This window comes from Pseudophryne corroboree, chromosome 2 (assembly GCF_028390025.1).
Source record: "Pseudophryne corroboree isolate aPseCor3 chromosome 2, aPseCor3.hap2, whole genome shotgun sequence".
In the NCBI taxonomy this organism is placed as follows: Eukaryota; Metazoa; Chordata; class Amphibia; order Anura; family Myobatrachidae; genus Pseudophryne; species Pseudophryne corroboree.
In genome coordinates this window covers 770,142,905-770,165,240 of record NC_086445.1, presented here as the reverse complement: position 1 = coordinate 770,165,240, position 22,336 = coordinate 770,142,905, and the positions used below count along the sequence as shown (strand labels likewise).

Genomic DNA, 22,336 nt, shown 5'->3' with positions numbered 1-22,336 from the left:
AACTAGGGTTAGTAACACATTTTAAATGCAAGTGGATACGTAGCCTAAACCCCTCGCATATTAGTTTGACTTTCAGAAGTCTGTTACAGCATGGATGTGTTGGTAATTGGTATTACAAATATGAATGTATGTATTACCAAAATAATGAAAATTTGTTTTAATTTGGTGTTTCTATCACATATTTTGTCACTGCCATTATGTACTTAATAATTAAATTGATACTTTAATAATTAAACTATTTTATTTATAGAATGTACATTGCAATAAAATAGGATTTTGGTTACCTACCGGTAAATCTTTTTCTCGTAGTCCGTAGAGGATGCTGGGGTCCACATTAGTACCATGGGCTATAGACGGGTCCACCAGAAGCCATTGGCACTTTAAGAGTTTGAGCGTGTGGGCTGGCTCCTCCCTCTATGCCCCTCCTACCAGACTCAGTCTAGAAACTGTGCCCGAGGAGACGGACATCTTCGTGAGAAGGATTTTACACAGATAGTGGCGAGATTCACACCAGCACACACATACAAGGCACATCTAGCTAACTAGCTTGAAACTCAGCAACCGCTGAAACATTACTTACCAAGTAACAATGCAGTACTCAACTAAAACGAAGTTGAACTGAACTAAATAACGATAGCAGGAAAACGAAGTGCTGGGCGGGTGCCCAGCATCCTCTACGGACTACGAGAAAAGGATTTACCGGTAGGTAACCAAAATCCTATCTTCTCTTACGTCCTAGAGGATGCTGGGGTCCATATTAGTACCATGGGGATGTACCAAAGCTCCCAGAATGGGAGGGAGAGTGTGGAGGCTCCTGCAGAACTGATAGACCAAACTTCAGGTCTTCAGAGGCCAAAGTATCGAACTTGTAGAACTTTGCAAACGTGTTCGACCCGGACCAAGTTGCTGCTCGGCAAAGTTGTAATGCCGAGACACCCCGGGTAGCCGCCCAGGAAGACCCCACCTTACGAGTAGAGTGGGCCTTAACAGATGTAGGACACGGCAATCCTGCCGTAGAATACGCATGCTCGATAGTGAACCTGATCCAGCGAGAGATCGTCTGCTTAGAAGCAGGACACCCAATTTTCTTGGGATCATACAGAACAAACAGAGAGTCCGATTATCTGTGACAAGCAGTCCTCCTCACATAGATTTTTAGAGCCTAAGGACTTTGATGAAATTGAGGAGTCAGTCGCAACTGGCACCACAATAGGTTGGTTGATACGAAATGCCGACACAACCTTCGGAAGAAACTGCTGATGTGTCCGAAGCTCAGCTCGTTTTACATGACAAAGCCCCCAACTCCGACACACGTTTAGCAGAAGCTAAGGCCAACAAAGTGACAGCCTTCCACGTGAGAAACTTGATCTCAACCTCCTGTAGAGGTTCAAACCAGTCCGACTGGAGGAACTGCAACACCACGTTAAGATCCCAGGGCGCCGTAGGCGGTACAAAGGGAGGTTGAATGTGCAGAACTCTCTTCAAAAAAGTCTGAACCTCAGGGAGGGCAGCCAACTGTTTCTGGAAGAAAATGGATAGGGCCGAAAATTGGACCTTTATGGATCCCAAGCTCAGGCCCATATCCACACCTGCTTGCAGGAAGAGGAGAAAACGTCCCAGTTGAAACTCCACCATTGGAAACTTCTTGGACTCACACCAAGATACATATTTTTTCCAAATACGATGGTAATGTTTAGATGTTACTCCTTTCCTAGCCTGTATCAGGGTAGGAATAAATTTGTTCGGAATGCCCTTCCGAGCTAGTATCTGGCGTTCAACCTCCATGCCGTCAAACGCAGCCGCTGTAAATATTGATAGGCGAACGGCCCCTGCTGCAGCAGGTCCTCCCAAAGAGGAAGAGGCCTCGGCTCTTCTAGCAGTAGATCCATAAGATCCGCGTACCAAGACCTTCTTGGCCAGACTGGAGCAATGAGGATCACTTGAACCTTTGTTCTTCTTATGAGCTTTAGCACTCTTGGAATGAGTGGGAGTGGTGGAAACACGTACACTGACTGGAAAACCCACGGAGTCACTAAGGCGTCCACCGCCACTGCTTGCAGGTCCCTCAACCTGGAACAATATCGCCGAAGCTTCTTGTTGAGACTAGAGGCCATCATGTCTATTTGAGGTACACCCCAAAGACCTGTTACCTCCTTGAACACCTCCGGATGGAGATCATGTCTGCTGAGGAAGTCCGCTTCCCAGTTGTCTACTCCCGGAATGAAGATTGCTGACCGTGCCAACACATGTTTTTCTGCCCAGAGGATGATTCTTGTTACCTCTGACATTGCAGCTCTGCTCTTCGTTCCACCCTGTCAGTTTATGTAAGCCACTGTTGTCACATTGTCCGACTGCACTTGAATGGCCCTATTTCTCAGAAGATGGGCCACTTGGAGAAGACCGTTGTAGATGGCTCTTAGTTCTAGAATGTTTATCAGCAGACCGGCTTCCAGACTTGACCATCTTCCTTGGAAGGTCTCCCCTTGAGTGACTGCGCCCCAGCCCCGGAGACTTGCATCTGTGGTTAGAAGGATCCAGTCCTGAATCCCGAACCTACGGCCCTTTAGAAGGTGAGGTAGTTGCAACCACCAGAGGAGTGAAATCCTGGCCTTTGGTGACAGACATATTCTCTGGTGCATATGTAGATGGGATCCCGACCACTTATCCAGGAGATCCAGTTGGAAAGGCTGAGCATGAAACCTCCCATACTCTAGAGCCTCATAAGAGGCCACCATCTTTCCCAGAAGGCGAATGCACTGATAAACCGTCACCCGGGCTGGCTTCAGGACATCCCGGACCATTGTTTGTATCACCAACACTTTTTCTCTGGAAGAAACACCCTCTGCACTTCCGTGTCGAGGATCATTCCCAGGAAGGACAACCTCCTGGTTGGTTTCAAATGTGATTTTTGAAGATTCAGAATCCAACCGTGTTCCCTGAGCAGGTGGGTCGTGAGAAGAATGGACTGTAACAGCTTCTCCTTGGATGATGCCTTTATCAGCAGATCGTCCAGATATGGATTTATGTTCACCCCGTCATGTCCTCCATCACCTTGGTGAATACCCTCGGTGCTGTGGAGTGGCCAAATGGCAGGGCCTGGAACTCATAGTGACAGTCCAACAGTGCGAATCGGAGATAAGCTTGATGCGGCGGCCAAATAGGAATGTGGAAGTATGCATGCTTGATATCCAGGGATACCAGGAATTCCCCCTCTTCCAGACCTGATACCACCACGCTTAGAGACTCCATTTTGAACTTGAGCTCCTTCAGAAAGGGATTTAGCGATTTTAGGTTCAGAATGGGCCTGACCGAACCATCCAGTTTCGGTACCACGAAAAGGTTCGAATAATAACCTTTGTTTTGCATATGAGGGACCGGTACAATAACCTGTGCCTCCACAAACTTTTGGACGGCTGCCTGCAGGACAGTCCTGTCTGGCAGCAAAGCTGGCAAGCCTGATTTGAAGAATCGGTGAGGAGGGAGATCTTGGAATTCCAGCCTGTACCCCTGGGACACAATATCTTGCACCCAGGAATCCAGGTCGGACGACACCCAGATGTGACAGAAATGCCTGAGTCTCGCTCCCACCGGCCCCACCTCTGGGGCGTGCAGTCCACCATGATGGAGGACTTCGGCGTACCTGAAGCAGGTTTCTGTTCCTAGGAACCGGCAGCAGCAGTTGGACAGTCTGGCCTTTTTTGACTTGAAAAAAGAAAAAGCGTCTCTAAGAGCCTAAGATGACATGCTGCTCGCTGCTCTCAAAGATATAGGGTATTAGCAACCCTACAAAGACAACAGAAAACAAGAAAATAGAGAGCGCAAGCAGACTAAATTAACAATATTTAATTAAAACTGCACAAAAGAAACAGTATATTAAGTGCAATTGATAAAACATAAAACATAAAATTATGAACAAATGGGATCCTCCAGCTAACAGTCCATTAGATGCAATAATGAATTCCGAATTATGCAGTCAAAAGCTCCTTCTATTCAGAGCAATGAATTCATCAATTTGTATTTAGATAATTTTGCAGATCATTCACTTCTCTAAAAAGTTATTTATTCCGGAAGGTCACTTTTATTAAATAACAAATGTGCTGCTTGCTCCAGCACTTTAAATTCCAAATGGGTAGCAGCTTTATATGTAGAAATCAGTCTTCCAATGTGCTTTACAGCGGCTCCGTCTACCGCTCTCCCTGAAACACACTGGGGAATCTTTCAATGAGATAGCCGCTTACCACACCCGGATGAATTCAGCTTCACGGCACTGGAAACCACCATACACCAAGCGGCTGTACCGCAACCTCCCAAATGGAATGAACGACGGCCACGGTCCCCGTTTAGCAAGGCGGACCAATGCAGGTGGCTGTGATGAAAACGGATCCACTGGTGCGGTGCAGAAACTGTAGGAGATGATGGATGTCAACAGCATAAATGGAGAGTGCCGGGATCCCAAGTCCAAAAAGACCCTGACGCGTTTCTCGACCTATGTACACTGGTCGTTTCCTCAGAGGGAGAAAGTATCTTTCTCCCTCTGAGGAAACGACCAGTGTACATAGGTCGAGAAACGCGTCAGGGTCTTTTTGGACTTGGGATCCCGGCACTCTCCATTTATGCTGTTGACATCCATCATCTCCTACAATTTCTGCACCGCACCAGTGGATCCGTTTTCATCACAGCCACCTGCATTGGTCCGCCTTGCTAAACGGGGACCGTGGCCGTCGTTCATTCCATTTGGGAGGTTGCGGTACAGCCGCTTGGTGTATGGTGGTTTCCAGTGCCGTGAAGCTGAATTCATCCGGGTGTGGTAAGCGGCTATCTCATTGAAAGATTCCCCAGTGTGTTTCAGGGAGAGCGGTAGACGGAGCCGCTGTAAAGCACATTGGAAGACTGATTTCTACATATAAAGCTGCTACCCATTTGGAATTTAAAGTGCTGGAGCAAGCAGCACATTTGTTATTTAATAAAAGTGACCTTCCGGAATAAATAACTTTTTAGAGAAGTGAATGATCTGCAAAATTATCTAAATACAAATTGATGAATTCATTGCTCTGAATAGAAGGAGCTTTTGACTGCATAATTCGGAATTCATTATTGCATCTAATGGACTGTAAGCTGGAGGATCCCATTTGTTCATAATTTTATGTTTTATGTTTTATCAATTGCACTTAATATACTGTTTCTTTTGTGCAGTTTTAATTAAATATTGTTAATTTAGTCTGCTTGCGCTCTCTATTTTCTTGTTTTCTTTTTTGACTTGGCAGCCCGAAAGGGCTGTGATGCAGTTGTAGAAAAGGGTTTCTTCATAGCAGGTGCAGCTGAGGGAAGAAAAGGTGACTTACTTACCCGCTATAGCCGTGGAGATCCACTCATCCAACGCTTCCCCAAAGAGAGCCTGACCTGTGTAGGGTAGGTACTCCACACTTCTCCTGGATTCTGCATTGGCAGACCACAGTTGCAGCCACAGTCCTCGACGAGCTGAGAAAGACATGGAAGAAATTCCTGCAGCCATGGAACCCAGGTCTTTCATGGATTCTACCAGAAATCCTGCCGAATCCTGAATGTTACGCAAAAACAATTCAACATCCGATTTATCCATAGTATCCAAATCTTCAAGCAACGTGCCTGACCACTTTACTATAGCTTTGGCAATCCAAGCACTGGCAATAGTGAGACGTAGTATAGTCCCTGAAGCCGTGTACATGGATTTGAGCGTATTATCAATATTACGATCAGCCGACTCTTTCAAGGCGGTGGATCCTGGAACAGGAAAAAAACACCTTTTTGAGAGTCTGGATACCGACGCGTCAACAATGGGCGGATTTCTCATTTTTTCCTATCCTCCACTGGGAAACACCACCTGGACCCTTTTAGGGATCTGGAATTTTTTCTCAGGGTTTTCCCAAGCTTTTTCAAAAATAGCATTTAATTCTTTTGAGGCAAGGAAGGTTAGCGAGGCTTTCTTATTTTCAGTGTAGTAAGCCTCCTCAACCTGCTCAGGTGTTTTATCAGTAATATTCAACACATCCCTAATGGCTTCTATCATCAACTGCACCCCTTTTGCAAGAGATGCTGCCCCCCTCAACACATCACCATCACTGTCCGCAGTGTCAGAATCGGTATCCGTGTTGTCATGCATAATCTGTGCAAGAGCATTTTTTGGGAATATACAGCGGGGGGCCCTGAGGCAACAGAACTGGGCCAGACTGCCATAGAGTTCTGTAAAGCCTGAGTTGCAGATTCATTCTGTGCAACCCTAGTAGAAATCTGAGAAATCATAGATTTGATAGAGGATAACCACTCAGGTTCCCTTGCTGGTATCTGTACTAAAACAGTGCAATCCTTATTACATGGAATGGGATCATCCTGAGAGGACATATCCTCTGCAGCATATGACACAGAGTCCCTGGACAGAGCTTAATGGAGACCACAGACACCACACACACACACACACACACACACACACACACACACACATGCACAACCGGGGGGGAGCAGACAGAGTTTCACCGCCAAGAATGGCAAGAGAGACACAGAGATTGGAGCCAACCCACACACAGCACTTTTTAGGTAAAGGGAGAGCCCCAACCAGCACTGACTGTGCACCTTAATAGGTTAAACAGTCTTTACACAGCCTCCTCCCTTCTACAACCCCCTGGTACCGTGAGAGATAGCTGGAGTTGTTCTGGAGGGACTTGCTCTTCACTGACAGAGTTGTGCTGGCAGAAAAATGGCGCTGAATGCTGCTGAGTCCGCTTTGAGGAGAAGCTCCGCCCCCAAAATGGCGCTTACTTCCCGCTCTTCAGAAGATTATACTGGCCTAAGGGATTAAGCTGGCAGCGATCCAGGGACCCTGACAGGCTGGAAGGTCAGTGTAGGATGCAGGCGCTGGCTTAGGGCGCCCCTCACAGCGCCGCACTATGTACAGCTGAGCCCCAGAGCGCAGTTAGTACTGTGCTCCATACCCTGTTGCCACCATCTTCACACCGGCCCCCCACTTGCTATGGGGGTCGGTGACTCACTCGCCACCAGTCTTCTGGCTCTGTAAGGGGGTGGCAGCATGCTGCTGGGGTGAACGATCCCCTGTGGCGGGGAACGATCGATCCCCTCAGGAGCTCAGTGTCCTGTCAGTGGAGATAGTGGCTCAGACCCCGCAGGGCGGACACTACTCCCCCCCCCCCCTTAGTCCCACGAAGCAGGGAGGCTGTTGCCAGCAGCCTCCCTGTAAAATAATAAACTCTAAAAAAACTTTTTCTAAAGAAGCTCTGTAGAGCTCCCCTAGCTGTGACCGGCTCCTCCAGGCACATTTTCTAAACTGAGTCTGGTAGGAGAGACATAGAGGAAGGAGCCAGCCCACACTCTCAAACTCTTAAAGTGCCAATGGCTCCTGGTGGACCCGTCTATACTCCATGGTACTAATGTGGACCACAGCATCCTCTAGGACGTACAGTAAGAGAAAATTTAGTAATCCTATTTAAAGATAGAAAATTCCATAGCCCTTATGCTTGAACTGAGTCCCATTTAGAATTCCAAAGGGAAATAATCATCAAAAAATGTGTTCCCATGTTAGAGCATATACTGAGGATCATACTATAGCTTCATCAGAATGACCACTTACTAGTACAGTAAATACGGTGCAGCATTTGTATTTATTGTTCTAATCACATTTTATTTATTTTGCCCCCTCTCCCCCCTCCCCATCCCCCAGGGAAACTAGTCTTATGGTATGAACTATAGCTAGAAGACCATATCCTTGTAGTCCTTTTGTAATAGTGAAAATCAGCCCGGGTTGTCTAAAACAGGAGCTACTGTGGGATTTAGCAACCAGGACACTATGCAGATTTAATTTATGTATGTTCAGCTCTAAACATGTGGACTTATTAAGCAATAGAAAAATGTGAATAATGCAACATTGCATCTCTACAAAATGATCTGTCACACACACACACACACACACACACACACACACACACACACACACACACACATTTCAGCAGACCTGGGGGTCTATGCACTGAGCCTTGGAAAAAGATAAAGTGGAGCGAGAGCAACCAACCAGCTCCTGTAATTTTTCAAACACAGCCTGTAACGGGTTGGGTATGGAATCCTGGCGGCTGGGATCCCAGCGGTCAGAATACCGACGCCGGGATCCCGGCTTCCAGAATGCCGGCAGTGGGTCGAGCACTAGAAAGCCCCATGCGATGTTTACAGTAATGCTCTCTGTATAATATGGCGGGCAGTGCAATACTCTGCCACACCTTTCAGCTCTGCCCTGCCTCCCTTCAGTGGGCTCTTACCATTATATTCCCAATGTGTACTATATTCTATTATTGATGTTACTAGTAAGAACCGTTGTTATATTGAATACACCTCCAAACCTGCTTAAGGATAGACTGTTTGGCCTCAACTCCATTTCATATTCCACTGGTACCTATTGTTCTACACCAATAGGATATTCCAACATTAAATCTACTAATTGTACTAACAGCACTTGGTGCTCCGTTTACTAGCAAGTGTCATCCACCACAAGCAGACTCTGAGTACCAGAAAAGTATGTGCATTGTACAATAGTAACCACAGAATGTGATCTACAGTAAACTGTATATTAGTTGATTAGCTTACAGAATGGGCTATGTATTGTACACTAACCAAAAGACTTGAGGAACAGTTATGCTTTATATACAGTACAGGCTTCCAGAATGAAGTCCGATTGAAATATTAACCAGCAAGATACATTTTGTTTGATAAAATATCCATCATTCTAAGGTGTGTGTTGCATAATGACAATCTGATTTTGGCGCTGCTTTATATGAGAAAGTGATTAGAAATGTACAAAACGGTAGTAGGAAGCAGAGACTTGGAAATCTGGCTATTTGAATCTTTACAGGATATCCTGGAGGTGGATTTGTCCCAGGATTATCATTCAGGGCTTCAGGCATGTCACTGCTTAGCTACAAGATGGAATGGGGAATGATTTTACCCTGTACTTGTACTATATTGTCGTCAACTGTAAGTTGCTGTTTTCCTGTTTGATTATTTGTTTATGTACTCTGTAATTGGGCGCTGCGGAACCCTTGTGGCGCCATATAAATAAAGGATAATAATAATAAATGGCAGCTTTCCCATTCCACGGCACCTTGTACAGAGGGCCTAATTCAGACCTGATCGCAGATGTGCTAAATTTAGCACTTCTACGATCAGTCTTCAGACATGCGGGGGACACCCAGCACAGGGTTAGTCCGCCCCGCATGTCAGGCCCTACCCCCCCCCCCCCCCCCCGCACAAGTACAAAAGCACTGCAGAGCGGCAATGCTTTTGTACTGGAAGAGTAACTCCGTACCTGCGCAGCTCCTGTGCGCTGGCAAGGAGCTTCTCTTTGCTGCCCGGGTTGCAGCAGCTGCATATGACATCACACAGCTGCCACGCCTCCCCCCCTCCCATCCGGTCCGGGCCCGCCTGCGTTGCCCGGACCGCGCACCCCAAATGCTGCTGGCCGCCCCCTCCCACCCAGAAACCGCCTCTCCCTGTCACTCAGGCAGAGGCGATCGCAGGGCTAAGACAGCCGTCGCCTGTCTGGCATGCGCCGGCGCATGTGCAGTTCAGACATGATCGCTGCTGTGCGAAAATGCACAGCAGCAATCAGGTCTGAATCAGCCCCAGTATCACAACTGCAGAGAAATTATTTTATCTGTGCAAATCAACATGTACATACTGTATGTATAAACAAGATGCACAGACAACTCAGGTACTACACAAACGTTCTACTATATTTACCTTCTGTCTTTTTCCAGTAAACTTTAACCTGAAGCTGATTATCCTGGTAGAATGGAGCTCCGATTTCAGGCATGTGAGCCGTAAGCTTTCTTTGAGGTGGCACTAGAGTATCAGTCTTCATTTTGCTGACTTTTGATATTTGATCCTCTGAAAGTTAATCAACGATTTATTAGAAACAAAGCAGCATACTTTATTAACCATAAAACTAGACTTACAATAATTTATTAAGGATGCTTTACAAATTGTATCGCATTGCATTGGCATATTGAACTAGGTAAAGAACAGGATTGATAGACTAGTGTGAGGGTACATAGAGTTCAAAGTCTGATAAATGTGTGATTAAAATAAACATTCTGCAAGAAAACATTCAGGACTACATCCTCAGCCAGGAGAAGGCAATTGTTCAGGCATACCCAATTATTAATGGCAAATACAGTACCCTTCCAATTTCACTTCCCCAAATCTACTTCCATAGTCATTAATAACCACTAGTCAAAGCATCTTTGTGCCATATCTTTGCAATGACATTACTCGTTACCTGCAAATATATATATTGTATATACAGTTTGTGAATATAAGATTTTAGCCATAAAATATATAATGTACAGTACTTACTAGTTGAGCTGAACGGCCCAGAGGAGAAGTACAGTGAGACCTTTGCACTTTTCAAACGCACTTGTCCCCAGTATGTAATGGCTTGAATCTCTACCATATAATTGCTGTTTGGCTGTAAACCTTCTAGAATCACGTAGTTTTGGTTCTAAAATAAAAAAAATCTAGTTATTTCCATGGTAAATATTAATAATGTGTATGCTATGCCAGTCTCGGTATCCGGACTCCAGGTCGACAACAAAAAGGTCGACACACCTTAGGTCGACGCCAATCGGTCGACACACCTTAGGTTGACATGGACAAAAGGTCGACATGGACAAAAGGTTGAAAGGAACAAGGTCACATGGAAAAAGGTCGACATGAGTTTTTCACGATTTTTTTCTTTTTTGGAACCTTTTCATACTTAACGATCCACGTGGACTACGATTGGAACGGTAATCTGTGCGGAGCGAAGCGGTAGCGGAGCGAAGGCACCATGCCCGAAGCATGGCGAGCGAAGCGAGCCATGCGAGGGGACGCGGTGCACTAATTGGGGTTCCCGGTCACTCTACGAAGAAAACGACACCAAAAAAACATAAAAAACTCATGTCGACCTTTTTCCATGTCGACCTTGTTCCTGTCGACCTTTTGCCCATGTCGACCTTTTGTCCATGTCGACCTAAGGTGTGTCGACCAATTGGCATCGACCTAAGGTGTGTCGACCTTTTTGTTGTCGACCCTGAGTCCCAGACCCGCCAGTCTCATATTCCTAGAATCTGTCACAACATATTTTGACTATAGTTGGCAACACTTGTGTCAATATTGTCAACCAATAATGAAACATTTAGACCACAATTAGGCAGATGTATTAAGCCTGGAGAAGTGATAAAGCAGTAATAAGGAAGTGGTAAGTGGAAGTTGATAATGCACCCGCTAAGCAGCTCCTGACTGTTCTTTTTTTTCAAACCCGTAATGATTGGCTGATGTTTATCACCTTCCACTTATCACTTCTTTATCACTGCTTCTGCTTTATCACTTCTCCAGGCTTGATACATCTGCCCCAATGTGCCATAATTCCCTCAGCACTATCCTTACCCATGGGATCTGCTCATCCAGCCTGACCAGCAAAAAACTAGACTGTCCAATATGGTAAATAAATTACATGTTTCCAAACAAGATACAAGACATGGGATTGTTTGGGGATCAGGCTGAATGTCCATACACTAATATGTGGGAAGTTTAAATGAGATTTAAATATATACCAAATAACAATTAAAATGTAGCAACACATCTGTTTACCCCTTCTGTTGTCTTCCTACGCTTCTTTTTTGCAGGAACAACAGATTTGCCATGGGATGTCCAGCTCCAAAATACTTTATAATGATGCACAGGAATATCTGGTTCTTCTGGGAGATCCCACGTAACACGTACAGTCATAGTGCCATCATTGTTGGTGGTTGAGTTGGCAATTTTGAGGTTTGTAGGTGCTGGTGGGGCTGATGGATCTAGAAGAGCAAGAAGATTTCGGCATTCAGATTTTTATGTTATTATTATTTCTTTGTATTGTAAGATTAATAAGAGCCAATATGACTATAGTAAAAGTACAGATCACCTTCTTTTTTCATGTTTCCCCTATTATTGCTGTTTTTGACTATAGCTCCATTTTTTGTATGTTGCTTTCAAATATGTAAACAAATGTAAAAGCTCCCAGTTCCAGGATGGAAATAATCTAACCACAGGGCTTGTACATATTACTTTACTGCTTATTCTCAGGGCTTCTATGCCTTGCAATGTGAAGTTTAGTTATGCCATACAGTTTACCCAGTATTTCATTTTAGGTCCCAAATAATGTAAAATATGAACTTATTTTTAATTATAATATATTTTATATTTTGACATCAGGAGTTCACATTAAGGGACATATAACTACATTTAATGAAAGAATAATTAAACATTTGGGGTTTAAACAAAGGACTGTCATGGGACAACCGTGCAAAAAGATGCATATGTTGCACCTGTTGGGTTGTGTACTGAGGTGGACACAGTCAGCATCTCAGTTTGTGTCTTACATCTGAAGATGCAACATCAGTAACATGGGAAAACTGAGAAAGCCTCAGGTTTCTCAGAACGGCCATCTAAAGATGCTGGAATCGCTGGCAGATACAGAACACGTCCTATCTACGTTTTGTCACCACTCCCTGTTAATCTCCCCCAATTGGACACTGTCTGTCAATAACTCTACTTCCTAATCCTGTCTACAGCCGCTGTCTCAAGTCCACCGCAAGTTATAAATAAAGTACTAAATTGCGCTGAAAATTGGATTTGCGAGCAGCTCAGTTAAAGGTTCTCATATAATATAAAATAAAATGAGTGCTTGATATATGAGTATGTGTATGCGCAAAACCTGTAAAAGAAAAAGATTAATACAAATGTTTACAGCCCTTTTTGGACTAATTAAGGATTGGGTTACAGTTCAGCCAAGAAGATGAGGATACCTATCTAACCCTATCTAAATATTCGTCAGTCCGTTGATTGTTAATAACACGGGTATACTTAGGAGTGTCTTACCCCTGTGTTCTTTGCTTTGAACAGCGGCTCCGGCACCCGTAGCACACGGTGCTCACTCTCCACTGCTTCTGTTATAATTACGGCTGATGGCTGACCGCTTCTGATTAGCGGCTTAGCTGCTGGCTGGCGGCTGTAATTAGCGGCTAACAGCCGGCTTGTTCCCCGTCCGTGTCACAGTATGATTTTGCAAGTTCAGTGCACAGTAAGGGCTCCGCTAATCAGAAGCGGTCAGCCATCAGCCATCAGCCGTAATTATAACAGAAGCAGTGGAGAGTGAGCACCGTGTGCTACGGGTGCCAGAGTCGCTGTTCAAAGTAAAGAACACAGGGGTAAGACACTCCTAAGTATACCCGTGTTATTAACAATCAACGGACTGACGAATATTTAGATAGGGTTAGATAGGTATCCTCATCTTCTTGGCTGAACTGTAACCCAATCCTTAATTAGTCCAAAAAGGGCTGTAAACATTTTTATTAATCTTTTTCAAGTCCACCGCAGCCTATGTGAAGTGCAACTCAGACACATGCGTAATACTAAAACCATCAGCTAGCTGCGTCTGAATCGGGCCCAATATTTCTTACATTTAATAGAACAGTCATTGTTAATATTCGCCTTCTGTTTTAAACATCAGGCATAAGTCTATTTTTACTAGGTGTGATTTTTTTTCTAGTCTTCTGTTATTATATTTTATCCTGCATGTTAAGCTGTCTTTAGAATGATGGTTGTTACAACCATTCATGGAAATGCGTCTCTGCTCAATTTGATATGTGTCACAATACAGTCACAGAAATGTATTTCACATGAGCCACACGGAGTACAAAAATAGCAGGTCAAGTGGAGCGTCACTCATAGATTAAGAACAAAAAGAGACAGAACTTGAAAGCATTTAACAAAATGAGGTCAGGCATTATTTTAACTTCAGCGTGCACCTGGATGTTTTTGCAGTGCTAAATCAGCTATTTAATACAGCTCCACACTCACTGCATTCGTCAAATAATCAACATAATAATAATAAGTAGAATCCCCAGTCTTTGTTTGAAATAATCTTCCATTATCACACTGAAAGGAACAGTAGTTCTTATTCACTGAATAGCAGATGTTAAAATAAGGGGGGGGGGGGAAGATTTAAAAAACCCTCACAGTAAAAATGAGATGACAGGAGCAGGTAATTATTCTGTCTAAGGTATAAATAGCATGTATGTCATTCACATTCTATTTCTACTTCATAAAAACACATTATTACAAGAAGGGTTAATTAATTCTAAGCTAAAGAAATATGATGTCAATGTTGCAATAAGACTTAGAACTCAATTTTTTTTTCTTTTAGCACGGAAATGACTGAAATGATGACGGCATACTGCAACTATGGGAGCTGTATCAAGCATTGGAGAGAGATAAAGTGGAGACATTGCCCAAATTAACCAATCAGCTTCTGTCATTTATCTAGCACAGTCATTGAAATGACAGTTAGAAGCTGATTAGTTGATTTGGGCAACTCTTCCATTTTTTTATCTCTCCAAGGCTTGACATATCAGCTCTATTATGTAGTGCAACACTTTTTGATTGGGCCCTATAGCAAGATTTATTAGAGTTCTGGAACTGACAGCCTGAACTGCATATGCACTGGTTTTATTCATCCTCTATCTATCTATCTATCTATCTATCTATCTATCTATCTATCTATCTATCTATCTATCTATCTATCTATCTACTTTGATTCTGTGATGCTGTGTGAGGTGACCAGATATTCACATAAACAATAAAAGAAAAATAAGAATCCAGAAGCATTGTGTGTCTATGCATGGTCTTCATGTTAGAAAACAAAGCCCTCCCTTTTCCACATCACTGAATATACTGTACTGAACGCTGGATCCAGTGATGGATTCATACACATTTAGAGGGAGAACCGCCCAGCCCCCTATGCATCTCTTGGTCTTCAGTAAAATTGAAGCGATACTTCCAGTTACAGTATGTGGCCAGCATGACTAATCAACTAGTGTATGGTGCATTTAGTGGCTACTGTGTTTGGACATACTTCTACTTCTGTACCTTAACAGTTTGGACTTTATTGGTCTCCAAGTCTACTTTCACTGCCCCAGTTCTTTTTACTGTTCTTTTTACTTGTATCCCTCTTTCCATCTTTCCCAAAAAAGCCATTTTCTACCATCCCAACTTAAGGTGTGTACACACTGTGAAATATTTGCTTTCGATTTTGACTATATAGTCAAAATCGCAAGGAAAGTTAGTGCAAATTGCAAGGTGTTAGCCACCTTGCGATCTCGTTTCGATGCCGATGTGCACTCCCGCGGGGTTGGTGTCGCAAGGCTAGATAGACTGTGCAGGCAAGTCATTCTTTATTATATAGAGTACTCTCGAGTACAAAGTATAGTCAAAATTGGCACTTAGTCAAAATCGTAAATCGTCAAAATCGAAAGTACAGATAGTCAAAGTCGGTGCTTCTGGGCTCCGGGGGAGTTCAAGGGAAATCGAATAGTCAAAACCGGCCATAGTCAATATCTCACCGTGTGTATGCACCTTTGCTCTTGATCTGAGCAAAAATGTTACTTAAATATATGCCTATTACTTTTGTGCCGCCATGGCATTCTGTAATATATGTTTCTAGTGATTTGTCAGTGTCTTCAATATAATGTGTTTTTGAAAACCAAAATTGTTCAGAATAAAATGCATGCAAAATGTGTAACAGAAAACACAAGTATATCGATGTTCTCTGTACAGTTGAAGCCTCTTAAATCAAAATGTAATCTGATCCTGAATGTAGAGCATCAGGTTCTAAAACGTTCTGAGCAGTGTAAAAAATTGAAGAAAATTTCTAAAAGAAAACTCCCAAAATTGTAATCTTTTATCAGTCTGACCTGCAATCTTTAAGCCTTGGAGTGGTGCTACAGACAAGCTTTCCAGCCCTTAAACCATTAAAGACATATTCTTAGGATTCCTCAGTGTTCAGCAAATGACACACATAAGCCAGCTGCTCGACATTAAAAATCATTAGTCCCAAGAGGAGGAGAGAAAGATGTTTATTGAAGGCTGTGGGTGTCTGTTTTAATTTTACTAGCACGCAGCAATGTAACCATGAAATCACACTCGACATGGGATTAATGTCTGAAGAAAAAAAAAATACGTATCTCAGCTTTTAATGTTTTCAGGTAATACAGTCAATAATGAGCATTCATCTGGGGGGAAAAACGGGATTTATATACGAACTGCTTGCCCTGACACAGATCTGAAGGAAAGGTCACATAGGACTGAGCCTATGATGGTAGCAAAGTTGATGTTACCATTAGGTGACCTAGACTGTGGCTAGGGTGCCACTTAAAGCACTATGTACTCATAGAGTTGTTTTAGTGCACCTGCAAAGCCCAAACACAGCCCCAGCAGCTGGCATGGAGAAGCTGTGAAGCTTACTGCTGCTCCTCCAGGTCTGTGATGGAATTGCAGTGTGGATGCCACTCCCACCTCCCTTTCTGCTAAGGTATGAGGCAACACAGGGCTCAATGGCTTTGGGGAATAGGTGTGTGATTCTTCCTATGGTCTCCACTGTCTTCACAACTATTGGACCACTGCAGAACATGTTGCCCCTCTTTCAATAACTTATCCAATTACAGTATTCTTATCACAAAAAAGTTAATAATTATCAATTTATGATAAGAAAATGTATTTCTTTTACATACACAGGGTGTAGGACACAGAGAATTCCAGTCTTGCTGCCCATAAACAATGTAGGACAATTATGGTCAGCCTAAAAGATGTGGTTTAGAGAGACCTGAAATCTGGGCCTGTTCCTTTCTGGCCATCTGCTTGCCATTCCTGGGTAAATTGGGACACATGGAAACCCTAGATCTATTGCTAACAACATATCTGCTGCCTTTGTATCTTTACTATCTGCAACACTGTCAACTGTGTGGATACATTAACTTGATAAGTGAACGTTTGGTAAGTGTATATTGATTCTTTGTAGTCTTCATGTTTAATTGTTAACTGGTGCCTTTGAGAGCAGATAATGGCCAGAAAGTGGCTGATATATGCTAACATCTGACCTGCCTTTTATTTGAACTGAGTGCTTCCCGAAAACAGGATTTACTTTGTTGTTTGCTTATTACCTCACAGGTTAATACAGCCGGGGAAAAAAATCTTTGTATGAAATTCACCAGAAAAAATCTACCAGTTAACCTACGAAATATCTTGGTGTTCATAAAATATGAAATAAGGATCAGTTACATTGCGGATGTGTTAAAAATGTCATTTCATTCCTTCCCATGTATCCCAGAGGCCTTACAAATAATATCACTGACATTACTGCTTGTGCAGAGGAGCTGTTTCTCCTATTGTGTTCCATATGCCACAATGAGATGATTGTGAGAAAGTGTCAAGAGTCCCATTGTGTTGTTTCTTTGTGCACTGAGCCCCAATGGAACAGCAATATGTTTCTAACAAGGTTATTTTGTCCACAGAAAGCTAGAAACTAAAATGTACAGATAGTCAGATTTCCTTACATGTCTGTTAACACCCTTTAACATTTACACAGAGTAGTAAGTTCAACCTGTGAGGAAAATGAGACAACATATCGGCTGCTAGAAACACCATTCACATTCATGGGTGCCGAAAGCATCACAAAGTAATGGCCTTGGAACTGTGGAACATGAGCCCAGGACTGCCAGGGAGGTGTGGCCATGCCACCAAGAGGGATAGGCCTCCTCCTTCAGCTCATGCAGTGTCAAAGAATTCACAGCGGAGCATGGCCATGTTCCCCTGTGTTTTGCCACTCCCCCAATACTAGGGCCAGACAGCTTTCCTGATAGCCCTGGTCACATTAACATTATCATGCTAGGCTTCTGGTTTGCAGTACAGAAACGCTACACCCCAAGCTCCATAGCAAAATGTGAGGAGGAAGGCTTTGTGCTTATGGTGGGTGCCATTTAGGTAGTCAAAATCATTCAGGAGGACTTGTTTGGTGAAGTAGCATGAACATGTGAGGTGCACAATTACCAATGACACAACTTATGTTAATACAAAAGAATAAATACAGTAAAGAAAATGAGGATTAAGAGAGGATTATGGAAAATTATATTTAGCATCTGAGCAAAAATAGCATGTATATTCTTATCACCTTGTTACCTATATATAGAACATGACGTAAAATATAATATCTGTTACTTGTTCCCTCTGAGACAGATGACAAAGGAATACATTTGGAAAAGGCCATATAGAATCTACTACGCACATATTGTGAAGTGAAACTAGAAATACAAGTTGTAGAAGGTGAGCTGTCATTTCCCGTTAAATAACCATAGCATAGAAAAGAAATAAGCAACACAGAAGGGAAAAGGGGGCCTGTCAGACTAAATTATATTCAGAACTAAAGGTTCAGTATGGCACGCTAGAGTCTTATGTCATGTTTGCAAGGTAACGTGTAATAACTTAATTGGTACAGATATTACCATAAGTAAGTAGGCTACGGATGGAAGGTAAAGGAATACTGTGTAATCAGGGCAGGATTGAGGGCTACATGGACTTGCTATGTGTGATTAATGCCGTGTGGGTGTGATTAGTGCTGTGTGGGGGCAGCCAGTGCCATGTGAATGTGATTAGTGTTGTGTGGGGTGGCCAGTGCCATGTGGATGTGATTAGTGCTGTGTGGGGGTGGCCAGTGCCATGTGGGTGTGATTAGTGCTGTGTGGGGGTGGCCAGTGCCATGTAGACGAGATTAGTGTTGTGTGGGGGCGGCCAGTGCCATGTGGATGTGATTAGTGCTGTGTGGGGTGGCCAGTGCCATGTGGGTGTGATTAGTGCTGTGTGGGGTGGCCAGTGCCATGTGGGTGTGATTAGTGTTGTGTTGGGTGGCCAGTGCCATGTGGATGTGATAAGTGCTGTGTGGGGGTGGCCAGTGCCATATGGACGAGATTAGTGTTGTGTGGGGGCGGTCAGTGCCATGTGGATGTGATTAGTGCTGTGTGGGGGTGGCCAGTGCCATGTGGATGTGATTAGTGCTGTGTTGGGGTGGCCAGTGCCATGTGGAAGTGATTAGTGCTGTGTGGGGGTGGCCAGTGCAATGTGGACGTGATTAGTGCTGTATGGGGGTAGCTAGTGCCATGTGGACGAGATTAGTGCTGTGTGGGGGTGGCCAGTGCCATGTGGATGTGATTAGTGCTGTGTGGGGGTGGCCAGTGCCATGTGGAAGTGATTAGTGCTGTATGGGGGTGGCCAGTGCCATGTGGACGAGATTAGTGTTGTGTGGGGGCGGCCAGTGCCATGTAGATGTGATTATTTTGGTGTGGGTTTGGCCAGTTCAATGTGGACGTGATTAATGCTGTATGGGGGTGGCCAGTGCAATGTGGACGAGATTAGTGTTGTGTGGGGGCGGCCAGTGCCATGTGGATGTGATTAGTGCTGTGTGGGGGTGGCCAGTGCCATGTGGACGAGATTAATGTTGTGTGGGGGCGGCCAGTGCCATGTGGATGTGATTAGTGCTGTGTGGGGGTGGCCAGTGCCATGTGGACGAGATTAGTGTTGTGTGGGGGCGGCCAGTGCCATGTGGATGTGATTAGTGCTGTATGGGGATGGCCAGTGCCATGTGGATGTGATTAGTGCTGTGTGGGGGTGGCCAGTGCCATGTGGGTGTGATTAGTGCTGTGTGGGGGTGGCCAGTGCCATGTGGACGAGATTAGTGTTGTGTGGAGGCGGCCAGTGCCATGTGGATGTGATTAGTGCTGTGTGGGGGTGGCCAGTGCCATGTGGGTGTGATTAGTGTTGTGTGGGGTGGCCAGTGCCATGTGGGTGTGATTAGTGCTGTATGGGGGCAGCCAGTGCCATGTGGACGAGATTAGTGTTGTGTGGGGTGGCCAGTGCCATGTGGATGTGAGTATTTTGGTGTGGGTTTGGCCAGTGCAATGTGGACGTGATTAATGCTGTATGGGGGTGGCCAGTGCCATGTGGACGAGATTAGTGTTGTGTGGGGGCGGCCAGTGCCATGTGGATGTGATTAGTGCTGTGTGGGGGTGGCCAGTGCCATGTGGACGAGATTAGTGTTGTGTGGGGGCGGCCAGTGCCATGTGGATGTGATTAGTGCTGTGTGGGGGTGGCCAGTGCCATGTGGAAGAGATTAGTGTTGTGTGGGGGCGGCCAGTGCCATGTGGATGTGATTAGTGCTGTGTGGGGATGGCCAGTGCCATGTGGACGAGATTAGTGTTGTGTGGGGATGGCCAGTGCCATGTGGATGTGATTAGTGCTGTGTGGGGGTGGCCAGTGCCATGTGGGTGTGATTAGTGCTGTGTGGGGGTGGCCAGTGCCATGTGGACGAGATTAGTGTTGTGTGGAGGCGGCCAGTGCCATGTGGATGTGATTAGTGCTGTGTGGGGGTGGCCAGTGCCATGTGGGTGTGATTAGTGCTGTGTGGGGGTGGCCAGTGCCATGTGGACGTGATTAGTGTTGTGTGGGGTGGCCAGTGCCATGTGGATGTGATTAGTGCTGTGTGGGGGTGGTCAGTGCCATGTGGACGTGATTAGTGTTGTGTGGGGTGGCCAGTGCCATGTGGATGTGATTAGTGCTGTGTGGGGGCGGCCAGTGCCATGTGGATGTAATTACTGTTGTGTGGTGTGGCCAGTGCCATGTGGGTGTGATTAGAGCCATACCTACCAACATCGGGAGACAAGACTTCCAGATGCTGCCATGTGGATGTGATTAGTGCTCTGTGGGGGTGGCCAGTGCCATGTGGGTGTGATTAGTGCTGTGTGGGGGTGGCCAGTGCCATGTGGGTGTGATTAGTGCTGTGTGGGGTTGGCCAGTGCCATGTGGATGTGATTAGTGCTGTGTGGGGGCGGTCAGTGCCATGTGGGTGTGATTAGTGCTGTGTGGGTGTGGACAGTGCCATGTGGATGTGATTAGTGCTTCGTGGGGGTGGCCAGTGCCATGTGGATGTGATTAGTACTGTGTGGGGTCAGTCAGTGCCATGTGGGTGTGATTAGTGCTCTGCGAGGGCGGTTAGTGCCATGTGGATGTGATTATTGCTGTGTGGGTGTGGCCAGTGCCATGTGGATGTGATTATTGCTGTGTGGGTGCGGCCAGTGCCATGTGGATGTGATTATTGCTGTGTGGGTGCGGCAAGTGCTATGTGAATGTGAATATTGCTGTGTGGGGGTGGACAGTGCCACGTGGATGTGATTAGTGCTGTGTGGGGGCGGCCAGTGTCACGTGGATGTGATTAGAGCTGTGTGGGGGCAGCCAGTGCCACGTGGATGTGATCAGTGCTGTATGGGGATGGCCAGTGCCACGTGGATGTGATTAGTGCTGTGTGGGGATGGCCAGTGCCATGTGGATGTGATTAGTGCTGTGTGGGGATGGCCAGTGCCATGTGGATGTGATTAGTGCTGTGTGGAGGTGGCCAGTGCCATGTGGATGTGATTAGTGCTGTGTGGGGATGGCCAGTGCCATGTGGGTGTGATTAGTGCTGTGTGGGGGCAGCCAGTGCCATGTGGATGTGATTAGTGCTGTGTGGGGATGTCCAGTGCCATGTGGATGTGATTAGTGCTGTGTGGAGGTGGCCAGTGCCATGTGGATGTGATTAGTGTTGTGTGGGGATGGCCAGTGCCATGTGGGTGTGATTAGTGCTGTGTGGGGGTGGCCAGTGCCATGTGGATGTGATTAGTGCTGTGTGGGGATGGCCAGTGCCATGTGGATGTGATTAGTACTGTGTGGGGGTGGCCAGTGCCATGTGGATGTGATTAGTGCTGTTTGGGGGTGGCCAGTGCCATGTGGATGTGATTAGTGCTGTGTGGGGGCAGCCAGTGCCACGTGGATATAAACACAGCTGTGTGGGGGTGGCCAGTGCCATGTGGATGTGATTATTGCTGTGTGGGGGCAGCCAGTGCCATGTGGATGTGATTAGTGCTGTGTGGGGATGCCCAGTGCCATGTGGATGTGATTAGTGCTGTGTGGGGGCGGCCAGTGCCACGTGGGTGTGATTAGAGCTGTTTGGGGGCAGCCAGTGCCACGTGGATGTGATTAGTGCTGTATGGGGGCGGCCAGTGCCATGTGGATGTGATTAGTGCTGTATGGGGATGGCCAGTGCCATGTGGATGTGATTAGTGCTGTGTGCGGGCGGCCTTTGCCACGTGGATGTGATTATTGCTATGTGGGTGTGGACAGTGCCATGTGGATGTGATTAGTGCTCTGTGAGGGCGGTTAGTGCCATGTGGATGTGATTATTGCTGTGTGGGTGCGGCCAGTGCCATGTGGATGTGATTATTGCTGTGTGGGTGCGGCCAGTGCCATGTGGATGTGATTATTGCTGTGTGGGTGCGGCCAGTGCCACGTGGATGTGATTAGAGCTGTTTGGGGGCAGCCAGTGCCATGTGGATGTGATTAGTGCTGTATGGGGATGGCCAGTGCC

General features: G+C 45.5%; 1 protein-coding gene across 1 annotated transcript in view; it reads right to left on the bottom strand.

Annotated features, from left to right (window-relative positions):
* Positions 1–22,336, bottom strand: part of ANOS1 (anosmin 1) — a 280,125-nt gene that overhangs the window by 63,643 nt on the left and 194,146 nt on the right. The window contains exons 9-11 of the mRNA XM_063955496.1: positions 11,665–11,870; positions 10,390–10,534; positions 9,775–9,921 (exon numbers count right to left, since the gene is read on the bottom strand). Of these exons, the coding sequence (XP_063811566.1) occupies positions 9,775–9,921; positions 10,390–10,534; positions 11,665–11,870 (498 nt within the window). The remainder of the gene's footprint in view (positions 1–9,774; positions 9,922–10,389; positions 10,535–11,664; positions 11,871–22,336) is intronic.